Source organism: Astatotilapia calliptera, chromosome 10, assembly GCF_900246225.1.
Source record: "Astatotilapia calliptera chromosome 10, fAstCal1.2, whole genome shotgun sequence".
In the NCBI taxonomy this organism is placed as follows: domain Eukaryota; kingdom Metazoa; phylum Chordata; class Actinopteri; order Cichliformes; family Cichlidae; genus Astatotilapia; species Astatotilapia calliptera.
The window spans coordinates 26851447-26863933 of NC_039311.1; the positions used below are offsets into that span (position 1 = coordinate 26851447).

At 39.3% G+C, this 12487-nt stretch overlaps 1 protein-coding gene across 5 annotated transcripts in view; it reads right to left on the reverse strand.

Moving 5' to 3' along the window:
* Positions 1–5090: 5090 nt before the first annotated feature.
* Positions 5091–12487, reverse strand: part of gria4b (glutamate receptor, ionotropic, AMPA 4b) — a 159111-nt gene continuing 151714 nt past the window's right edge. Inside the window, exons 14-16 of one of the 5 annotated variants that reach the window (XM_026182433.1) lie at positions 12180–12294; positions 9982–10119; positions 5091–6207 (exon numbers count right to left, since the gene is read on the reverse strand). In XM_026182433.1, the coding sequence (XP_026038218.1) occupies positions 6043–6207; positions 9982–10119; positions 12180–12294 (418 nt within the window). In that variant the 3' untranslated portion in view covers positions 5091–6042. Of the gene's footprint in view, positions 6208–9703; positions 10120–12179; positions 12295–12487 lie in introns of those variants that run through there. The other 4 variants (XR_003273644.1, XM_026182432.1, XR_003273643.1 and 1 more) reach the window with 4 other exon arrangements.

Below are 12487 nucleotides of genomic sequence, written 5' to 3' on the forward strand. Positions count from 1 at the left end.
GTAAGCTTTCAGACAATGACACACTTATTTGTAGTTTTGTGTCTGTGCATCACAGTGGATTTAAACAGCGAGTGATTACAGTTCAGACTTTCATCAGGAATTAAAGGCCATGTTTATACACACAATTCTTGAGATATTGTATTAAAGTGCAATTTCAACAGCAAGTCTCAGTTTGCTCAGTTCTAGCCAATAAAGAATCTAAGAAACAGTTCAGGTAGCTCGTTACCCAGACTGTCCTGGAACTATAGAGCAGATGGTTTTTAATTCACACAAAGGTTCTTTTTTTTTTTTTTTTTTTTTTTTAAATTGGTCCAAAAATTATATTTGGTCATGAAAAGTCAGTAACTTTTGTCATTTGATGGTTAATTTGGTGTAGCATGAATGGCTGTGAGTGAGGAAAGCTGTAAAACCTGCAGTTAAAGGGTAAAATCCAGCCCACAGAGTCTGTGCCGGGCCAGTTCTGGGTCCCCCGGCCTTGTGTTTAACACCCATGTAATAAACCATCAGCCGACAGCCAGTTAAATAGCCAGCTGGGTCTCGTTTCATTATTTCATGGCAAATTAAGCATGCATTATTGTTTCCTGGCAACACATGCCTAAACATGTCAGCCTCCAACAAAGCACAGCACTGAAACTGTTGCTGCTGTGGAAACGACAAACGTGTTTCACCGATTCAGGAACAAGTGGAACGTAGATGCTTTTCATAAAGGTTTCAATTTTTTGGTCATTTGTCATCACATAATTCCTGTAATATTACATTTTAAATTCCTAATGTTCCTAATATTTCAAAAGTTCATACTGAGAAAATCAGAGACAATATTTTATCCCAAATTTATGATGGTTTTTACAGAAACTCTCCACTCAATGGGAGTTGGATGAAAATGTGTTCTTTGTCATATTCAAGTTTTAATATCTGTGAATCCAGTCCACCTAATTTGGACAGTTTTAAAGAATATTATGAATATTGTATATATTATGTATGTGTTATGGAAGAAAAGCTAGGAAAATATCCAAAAACCACAAAGGACCTGGAATTTTGCCCAGTTTCTTTTAAGTGTATATTATTCCTGGTGTTTTCCGCCCCATAAATCTGAGGTGGTGTGAAACTGACATGGAACGACGCCTCAGTCCTGGTGATGTTACTTTGCTGGGCATCTATACTCACACTTATTTTGATGGGCTATTGAGCCTGATAAAATAATGAGTGTCAGCTGATAGCAACATTGTACATTTTGATTACAGAAATATTAATTGCAGGTAAGTAAGGATTTCCCACACTGACTTCAGCTGTCATACATGGAGTGAAATAACATTTTTAATCAGCAGAGGGCAGTGATGGGAATCTCTAACATCTCACTTTGATTCAGCATCTGTATCCTCACTTTTTTTTTACCTTTACCTTTAATAAAAAGTGGATTTTGTCAGGTCAAAACAAGCATAAAGCAAAAGACATCTTTGTTTGGACCTACAACAGACACCAGGCTCATGTGCGGTGTGGTTTCAACCTTTCCCTGATGTAATGCCTGGTCTTTATAGCCATGCTGTATTAAAATATGAGGCTTACATATGAGTTAAGTTACAGAACACCCATTTAAGAAAAGGTCTTCTACAGTGAATCATAAAACAGATCAAACATCCAGCGTTACCCGTGGATTTTTCGGCTGTTGTTTTGTTGTTGAAATGATGAATTATTTCATGTTACTAATGCTCAAAAGTTATACAAAAAAAGCTGTACAAAAACTAGATTTTGGCTTAAGATCAGTATCCAGTCAATATCTCCCTGTGACAGTTAACCTTAACACCGTGATTCAATTCAGCTTATATATTTAGTATTAATGTTGACTTTTTTTTTTAATGTACTTTAAACAAAATCGAGATGTAGGCATGTGTTATTGCGCTCATAGCAGCTGTTATTTTGTTGTTGTTTTCAGAAATATGTGGACCTCACAGGATGGCAACTACAAATATGATTTATTAGAATATGTAGATACTTTAGATTCAACGTAGTATCAAATGTTTGAAATCAGCTCAGTATTACTCTGATGGGGAATATTTTTCTGCACAATAATTATTTTCAGTGTTTCTAATCTATGCACAATTTTTTAATAATACAGATTTTTTGTGCAGTGAGCCGCTTTCATAGTTTTTTATTCCTTTTTTTGCTAAAAGAATGGTTCTAAAAAACATACTCCATCATACCTTATTGGCCGAGAATAGTAAATCGTTTTTGGTAATACAGTAGATATTAATTAACCCTTTAAAACGGTTGGAGCAGGCACGCTCTGTTTTGCATAACTATTTTTAAATCCCGGTAGCTCTGCAACCACTTAAGCTAGTGCAAAAATTTGTTTTGCATATGAAACCAGAGGAGTTGTACTTACATCTTATGCCATCAGCTTGTCCTAGGTCACGGTTTCCTTCCACATAAAGCTTTGCAAAAACTGCATAAAAAGCACTTGCAGCAACAAAAACATAATATTCCAGAAACACGCTTTGCCGACCCGATCAGCTGTTCGTAACACTTCCTACGGCGAACTTTCGCACATCCGCCATTAGTTGGCTGAAACCGGACGTGACGTCATTTTCGCGGAAATGTAGGTTTTTTGTTTTTTTTTTACCATCAGGGCCTCATGAGCCTAGACTGGTGTTTTTAAAAGTTATCTTTGACTTTATGACTTTCTGTGTCGTTTCTGGGATGCTTAGGACTCAGTCCTGGAAATAATTTATTTTGATGCACATGCTGCTTTTTTGCAAATTTGCACTATAATATTTATTTTTGTTTTTCCTGCAGTATATAAAAATTGGTGTATTTCAAAAATAAAAGACACTCAAAATAAATTTCCTGTGGTGGGAAACTATTTTGTGCAACTTTTTTTGTATTTACAGTTTTGAGGGATAAGCCTCTTAAATTTCTCTAACTAGAAACATACGTTAAAAAAAACAAACGATTTTCAATTTTTTTTGTAGTTTATGTAATTACTATGCACTTAATGCATACATATTATTCAAATTTGGGCTATAATGGTTGTATTGATGTATAGCAACTTGAAATGCTCCCAAAAATGGCTCCACAGCATGTAAAAATATAATATACGCTCTGGCGGACTCGGTTCTATGGTAGGTCTTAAAGGGTTAACTATACAAGTAATATTTTAATCTAAATGTGGCTGGGCTCGTTCAAATATTGATAGTAATGATACCAACGGTGGTGTTGGTGTTGGGTTGATAGTAGCACGATAGTATTAATACTTTCTTTCTGTCCTCTAAGACCGTTTTAAATAAATAAATTTTGGGGAAATAATTTTTTTTTTATATATTTAGCTCAAAGCACTTGAGAGACAGACACATTTACATTCCAGGTCTCCTAAAAACTTCGTTTCAAAATACATGAAAAGCTGAAACGTGGTGTGGTCATTAAAATGCATTCAGGATTTGCAGACTGATGATGATTCATCTCAGAAAACCCTCTTCGACATAAGCTGCCTTTATAGGTTAATAGTATCTGTGCAATTTTTGGCCCTGTATTTACTTTGTATTGGGTCGACACCAAAATTTGCACTACCGCACACCACTGTAACAACTGAGAGCACAAAAAAGCAAATATATTCCCCAATATTCTAACGTTTCCTTAAAGGACCTTGCGCCTTACGCCGCGGCGTAAGGCATCAGCAAGAAACCCAATAATGTCTTTATACAAAGCAGCTGTAACCTCCTGAGACCCTGTGTCCTCGCATAGTGGACATTTCTCTGCCTTATAATTTGATCTGATCGATAAAGCTGTTTGAACCATTTTTGTTAGCTCTATAAAACCCAAGTCCCCGTGTAAGGACAAACTTGAAAAAAACTAGCTTCTGTTTAAAGATGAAGGTTTGTTTTTGAGCGCTCCCTTCCATCCTCTTCTGTCACACCAATCTTTGCATGTCGTCCTTCACAATATCCACGAAGGGTCTTCCTCTTTTCCTCCCGCTTGGCATCTCCATCTTTATCCTCCTTTCTTTGATATTTCCACTCCTCGGCTTGGATCTCTAACTTATCAGGACCAACTGAGGTCAGACATCTAGGAGAAATTAAATGGGTGTCCCAGACAGATTCCAAACAGATTAAAAATGCTGGACCAGAAGCCAATAAAATGGCACCACTGTGAAATTTAGAAAAAGTCTAACTTGTTAAAACCTGCATGAACCACCCAATACCCAGATGTGGTCAGTTGAATGGTTTTTAAAACACAGGGGAACAACATCTGGTCAACACAAACATCTGATTCCACAGTTAAAGGTGCATGGATCTGAGAAAAAACACAAATCACATCACACTTTGTAATTTCTTTTTCTTTGTTTTTTTTTTTACTTAAAAAAGATCAAAATAAAGATGTACAGCTGGAACCAAAATAAGACGCCGCACTACACTTCAGCTCTAAAGACAGATGGCAGAACAAGAAGGCATGGCGGCCTGGACTGCGTCAGCTGGTTTGTCCGCTCCACACAGGGCTACAGCAGATGAGCGAACCAGGAATCGGCGAAAACCAGCCCAGCCGTCGCTGATGGGGAGGGAGGGAGGGAGGGACAAGGTGGCTGGTGCTGCTGAAGATGTGGCGTCTTTCATATCCAATCGCAGATTGTCCACTTCCGGGAGAGACTAGGACACTTTGAGACCGAAGCAAATACATTTCTGCTACAGGGTGTCCAGCCTCCCCCGGAGGATCCACAGTGATTCAAATAAGAAAGGGCTCTAATCACTGCTCGACATACAAACGGCGGCTTCGTAAGCTGGGGTTTGACGTCTTACTGGCGATAAACACTTCAAATAACATACAGCGAGAGTAATGGCATCGTCCGATTTTTGTCACGTCTCCGCAAACATAATGGTCTAGAAAGGACTACCCAGATAGCACTTGACTGTCGACATTTAAAACCGGGAGACAGACGTTTAATTCTTTTACGTTTCTGAGTACAAAAAATAGACCAAAGAATGAAAAAAATAGTTATATTCTGAGTGCAGAGGCTTGATTTATGAAGCTCTACTCATGAGCGACTCTCTGGGTCTATGCCTGCACAGTGAGGGTTGTGGTTTAAGGATTGGGGGTGGCACTAGTTAACATTCATCATTGAATATATTTATTAATTTCCAACAGGTATCAGAATATTTGGGCAGTCGATACCCCTTCACATTAAAAGTTTGAATAGTCCTATATAATGAAGTTAAGTATTCAACACATTTTGCCTTCCATACGTCTCATTTTTCACTTTTTCATCTTTTTTTCATTATTGCGATGAATAAAATCTTTTTAAAGATGATTTACCAAAAAAAAGTTCTGTTCACTACAATATCTGCTATATACATCTGTTTAAAAAGCAAGCACAGTCATCCCTATGTACAGCTAAAGATTTCATTGTGTTGTTGTTCACGGAATATACATATTTATTATTTTCACAGTTTTCTATGTTTGCTCTTATATTCAGTATCAACAGACTTCATTTGTTCTTATGAATACAAATGTTTTTCAGCGCACTGAGCTGTCAACCCTCCCGTGTTGATATCCGGTGATGTCTCTTGAATGCTGCTCGTGTCTATGTAGCAAATACGGTTCAGAAACAATCTTGATTGTGGTTCAGTTTTGTTTTCTTCTCTTTTTTTTTGACGATTCACAGCAATCCAAAAAAGTTCTGAGTTTCAAGTTTACAGTTTTCTGGTCTTCCTCTTCATCACGTATCATGATATTTTTCATTTCCTCTCTTCTTCCTCTTCTGTCACTGGAGCTGTAAAACACAGTGGATTTTCCACAAGCGTACGCTTCCCAGTTTAAAAGAAAAAAAAAAAGAGACAGTTCTGCCTCAAGTTTCCACAGATTTCGGAGAGAAGTCATCGAGCCACTAGCCTCTAACCAGCGGGGGTTTGTTGTCGGTCCAGTCACGCCCACTGGAGGAGACTCGTCAGCTGTGTGAATGCGTTGTGGTTACTTTGTGTTTGTGGGCGGTGTGATTGTTGGTCTTTATTGGTTGGTGGTGGTGTTATTGGAATAAGGCACTTGAGAGGTTTTTGGTTTTCACGGGAGCTCAGAGGAGACCAGGGCGAGGCCGGAGCTCTGGCGGATGGGAGGCCCAGCGTGGACCGCCTTGGGACAGTCAGGCGTCAGCACCCGTCCGTTCTCCCCAACGCTGCCGGTGATGGACAGACGGGCCTTGTTCCTCATAGCTTCTGTAAATGTTAGCTGGGGAGACAAGAGATGAAGAGAGAGGTTTGTGTGTGGAGCAGGTGGAGATGAGAAAAAAATGGAGCATTGCAAATTGGAGTTTTAGGCTGTTGGAGTTTTAAATAAAACCTGAAATTGCTTATTATCATCGTACCTTCTTAGAGGTAATCTAGAAACCATTCACTTCCCTCAAAAAGTTTTGATTAAGTCTTTAAAATGAAAAGAAAAACATCTTGTATATTCTGCTTATTGCAGAATATACAGTATAATAAACACGCAGTCAGAATAAATTTTTTTAAGTTTTTTTGCCAAACTTATCGAGTGAGCTTTGTATGGAAGCCCGTTTCCGCCACTAAATAAAAACAAAAAAGCTAGTATCCATAACTCAAAATTTCGAGTTACTTTTCTCAAAATTTCGAGTTAGCTCTGCCAATCAAAAATATACGTGAATGAGGTCGCTTTCTTGTTACCTGGAAGCATATGGCGCAGAGGAACGTGCACTCAAAAACGTATCCCAACAAATTGGCGCTTTCGCGAGTATGTTTGCTGATAGTAACACCATGTGATTCAGTTAATAACACAGGGATTTCATCATTTGTGAAGCCAGGCTGAAAACACTCAGCAATCTGTGCATTCACGACTGGATGTAATACCGGTAGCTTAGCTGTAGCATTTGTAGCTGAGGGCTTCAGCTTCCGGGTAACAAGGAAATGACGTCATTCACGTAGATTACTGATTGGCATCGCTAACTCGAAATTTCGAGTTGCTTTTCTCAAAATTTTGAGTTAATAAATCGAAATTTCAAGTTAATAACTCGGAATTTTGAGAAAATAACTCGAAATTTTGAGTTATGGATCCATTTTTTTTTTTTTAGTGGCGGAAATGGGCTTCCATAGCTTTAAACCAAACAGTACTTTGATGTGTCTTTAAACAACACTGCAGCCCCCCGGTGGCCAGTGATGGTACTCCAGGTGGGCAAAGAGAAGTAAGGTAAAATATACAGTTTGCTGTCAGAAGTGCTGGGCCACCTACGAAACCGGCTCAGCCATGGAAACCTGTGCTATGAAGCTCCTGGTGCACACTCTCTGTGCTGATGTTAATGCCGGATAAAGGATGAACTCTCTTTTTAATAAAAAATGTTTCTAGGTGTTTATTTTTTAACATTAAAAAATAAATGTATTTGAATAACTTTATGTGACCCCGCTCTGTAATTTTACGTGGTCTGCCAATCCAGTGGCTGAGTCACTGTGGTCCTTGAACACTTCCTATTTTTAGTAATTACACTTAAGGAGTAGACCATGGAATATCTAGGTGGAAGGAAAACTCAGTGACGTTTAGAAAATTTTACAAATGTTTGGAAGGGCAATACAATACTATACAATACAATAACTTAATAAGGTAATAAACAAGAATTTTAAAATCACAATAGAATAAAGTGAAATAAGTATAAACTGGGATGAGATCCATGGGGTCATCTACAATAAATAAATAAAAGCCAGTTAACTGAAATTTGTAATTCTCATTTTAAAATGTAAATAGAAATTTTACTTTTAATCTTTTATTTTTACAGATGTTAATAAATTTAGACCACCTGTCATAGATCTGACAGATGGTGGTCTAATAAATATGTACGGTGTACTGTATTGTATAATTATAGTATAAGGTAACATAGTAAACACCGTTTGGCGTGGTTCTAGTAATTTAGTTGTAAAATGCTAGGAAATACTTATATTTCAAATAGATATTATAAAAAGAAACAATTTTAAAGTTAATTACTTAGTAATATTTCTCTTATGACCAATATTTGTTAATGAACTTTTAAAAGTAAAGTAATAATTTGTAAATTTGTGATGAAAGGTGTGAGTGGACCACAGAGGTGGAATACAGCAGTTATAGGAGTGGCTACATTAATTCTTCTCCACCAACAAACCTCTCACTTATAACAAATACCAAACACTAAAACTCCAACATGCAAAAAACTTCTAGAACGGGCCCACTGTATACCATAACTATACACTTAAATATATGTATATATATATATAAATGTATGTAAACACAGTAATGTAGCAACCACCTTTCACAGCCATTCAGAACAGTAGCAGCCCCATACTACATGTAAATCCATTAGCACCAGCAGTGTTACACAGTGAGTGATAGTTGCAGCCAGTGGGACAGGGAAGCTGACTAAGCAACAGTCAAGCTAATGAAGAGTTTGTGCTGAAGTGCTGATGGGGGACACATAACCACGTAGGACAGATATACATCGAGCGAGGAGAGCTATCTGAAAGTCTAATGGTCAGGGACCTGGGGGAAATATCCAGAGTTCACATCAATAAAGTCCAGCTTGAGAGGTGGTGTCACTTGTGTTAACCTCAGCTTAAATATGGCTTTAGTAGATACACTTCCTACATGCTCTGAGATGATTTTTTTTTGTTATGTAGTGGCTTCATATTCATCAGAGGATCAGAGTGGACGTCTGATGCACGAATGCTCTGCAGTTTAGATGAAATCCCCTCACAAGTGTAGGTAGACATGTGTGTACAAGTAAGACATTGGTCCTCATTTATCATGACTTTCCTCCCTGTTATAATTGTGATAGGCTGAGCGTAGACTGTGTATAAAAGATGCACATAGCTGCCATTACTCATAAATTATTGAGGGTTTGGTTGAGAAGCCTCCACATGAGTGTTTTCAGAGAAACTGAGGGAGTCTCATACAGCAGCCTGCTTTTTCCTCCTTCTTGATGCTAATGGTAGCATAATTTTCCAAATAAGCATCATGTTGGGTTCAGTAAGGCTTAAAACTAGCAACTAGTAAATTCATCAGGACAGTGTAAACAAAGGAAACGAAGGGAAATTTCTCAGACTTCCATACAGTGGTGTTCCTGAGAGTCGCCCCCTGCTGGACATAATAAGAAAGTTTTACTTTAACCAGAAAGGTACTCCATCATTTATACACAGTCTAAGGAGCTGTGCGTAAAAGCACTATGACCACAGCTGCTGCAGACCTTCACAGTAAGGCTCGGATTTTAAAAGCTGTTCAGCTTTTTACTCTAAAAAACATTAGAAATATCTTCTACACATCTGTATCTAGATTTCTATTCCAATGAAACTACCCAAGCTTACATTATATAATATTATAACATTATAATATTAGTTTCTAGTGATATATTTAGAAAAAGGTTGTCATTAATGACATTTATCGTGTACTTTGAGCATTATCGATGAATATCTTGTTCAGTATAAGCAGTGTTTGTTGGATTTTGGCAGAAAAACAGCTCAATAAATTAGGACCAACATCTGCAGCCACACAAGCTGCGAAGCAGCGCAGTCGACGTCATGTCTGAAGATGACTCATGGCTTCCTGTCACACTGAGAAAAAAGCTTGAACGCAGACGTCACATGACCACATAGTGAGCGGATAGGACAGAAATGTGGGAAGCAGTTTGCCACTGGTCACGACAGTCACTCAGCATGTTGAAGCTAGCAGCGGGGGTGTGATTGGTTTCACTTACAGTCTCTGTGCAGGGAGCTAGTGAGGGGGGGAGAAAAGGCCTGGGAGGACCTTCTACGAAAACCCCATCTACATCTTATCAGCTTCCCCATCGCTGCCATAACCATTGAAAACCTCACTAAACTCGGCTAAGTTGTGGATGGTGGGGCTGGGCCGGGGACTCTGGCTTTGGCTAGGCTCGGGGCTATTGCGGGGGCTGCCTGTCTGGCAGGGGTAGCAGTGACGGTGAGATTGGTGGTATTGGGGGTGTTGGGACTGGGATTGGGACTGGGCCTCCACCTTCATTCTTTTGGCCTCGTTGCGTGACTTGTAGCAGAATTCGATGAGGGCCACCAGCATGGCCAGGCCCAGGCCCCCGACGAGGATGTAGAAGACCCCCGCCACGTTGCTCAGGCTGAGGGCCTGGGAGGACTTGTCCTGTAGCCGGCGGGGAGAGGAACACAAGGGTTAGAGATCGTTTTGGCAGATCAGTCAACACTTAAACACATAAAACAGCGTAAAAGGAAAAAAAAAAACGTACAAATTTACACACAAAACTGATCAAACATAATTTTTTCACTACACTACCTCTAACCTTCGTCTGTAGCCATGTTATCAAATATCTCCAACTTTCTCCATATCAGTTAGCGTGCTTTTGTCACATATCCCCTTTGCCGTGTAGTGCTGTAAATACAGTCCATATAAATTTGGGTAATGACAGCCTTTTTTGTAGCTTTGCCACTGTGCATCACTACATCCATTTGAAATGAAACATCAATCATGATGTGATTAATGACTGAAGTGTAGACTTTCAGTTTATATTCCAGGGTTTTAAAAAAAACTTTGCATTAACCGTTTAGGAATTACAGACATTTTTACACACACGTCCCTCATATGGACCGACTAACATAATTCTAAATGAACATTTTTTGAAGGACATCACCGAATGCTGTGTTTCCTGATAGGTTTTTAGTGCAGCTACTTCTTCTGTCCGGTCTTCCTCCCCTCAGCTACAATCGGTGATGGCAGACGGCCGCCCCTCCCTGCGTCTGGTTCTGCCGGAGGTTTCTTCCTGTTACAAGGTAGTTTTTCCTTCCCACTGTCGCCAAGTCCTTGGTCGTGGGGGGTCAATTTCATTGTAGCAGCTTTTTCTGTATTATTGTTGGGTCTTTATATAAAGTGCCTTTAGGTGACTGCTGTTGTGATTTGAAGCTTTATAAATAAATTTTTAAGAATAAGATTTTCTTTTAAAGCTGTGCAGGCCGTTTTAGAGGTTTTCCTTGTATCATTCAGGTTTGCGATAAATAATTCGTTTTACTAAATTAACAAATGCTAAACCTGAGATTTCCTCCATTTTTGTTTCGCTTTAGTTTGTTTTCCAAGTTCATAAAATCTTTTCAACAATTTTATTTTCTTATTTAACTATATCACGTAGTTTTAGTTTTTCAGTTTAACTATAATTACCCTGGATAATTTACTTCAGTTGTTTGTTGTGGTTTTTCAGGCCTTTTATGAGTTTATTACTCTGTGAATTAAGAATGAACGAGGTAAAGGATCTTGAGTAGATTCCAGCAAAGATTCCATTAGTCCAGGCAAGTCAACAAAGGAACGGGCCTCACCGGGCCAACTGTCTGTCAATCAACAGTACATTATGAGCCTGTTAAAATGAGAAACTGAGTATTTTTTTAAAAATGGCTTTAACTCCTAAAAAGTTAATCCAATACTTTTGTTTAATCCCTTGAATTAAAGCTGAAAGTCTGCACTTCAGTCACATTCTGATTATTTGAGGTAGGAGACAAAGTTACAAAAAGTGTGTCATTGTCCAAATACTCACGGGCCCGTGGTTTTCTTTGCAGCTACGCTAATGTGAGCTTTCGGGTTTCTTCCAACCGTTTAACCCCTCGTTTATTCAAATGTATGCAGCTGATCGCTCATGCTCCCAACCTGCCATTTATCTCCTCTTAATAAATCACCTACATCCTTAAGGTGCGTTGGCTCAACACGAACGAATGGCTGTCATGCTCGGTCTCATTTGCAGGTGATAGCGTGTGTCCTGCACTGCAATTTTCTGATTAAGACTGATGTGGATCGTACATGCTGATTTGTTACAACGTGGCCACTCTCTCCATGCTCCAGTGCATCAGCAACATGGATCACTGTCAAAGTGTGCAGCTACAGCTGAGGCATACAGTACCACTGACAACTAGTGTGACATACAGTAAAGTCTCAAGATGCCCTCAACCATCTCAGGTGACAGTCAACTGTGTGTGTGAGCCTTCATCTGCAGTTGCATCACATCGCTTAGCTGCTGTAAAAACGCCGAGCCATGCCTCGTGTCTGTCATGCTGTATCCTCCAGGCTACACCTTGAGTCTCTACCTGCGTGTCTGTTATGTGTCTTATCGGCCAGCCTGCTGTAATAACAGAACTGCCAGCGCTATAAAAGTGTGCATAGAGACAAAGAGAGGAGGGGAGGCTCCCAGGCTGGTGGAGACTGACCTTACTTCCAGAGTCCTTGGGTCCACACTCCCCTTTATCGTACCACCATTTGTTTTTCAGTTTGTCTAAGACTCCTGCTTCACTCAGTTTCAATACGGCAAGGTTTACGGGCGTTCTTCATATCACGGGGGGCGGGGAAGGGTGGGGAAAATAACATAAATAACATCATAGGACATGTTATTTTATGTTATTCAATCAGAAGAAGCCCAACAAGAGCAGCTCAGTACTCTTCAGTACAAAGTGACGAAGCCAGTAAGGGGCCCCACTTATGCTACGTGTCTCTTTGCTCATTTATGTGTTTTAAAGGG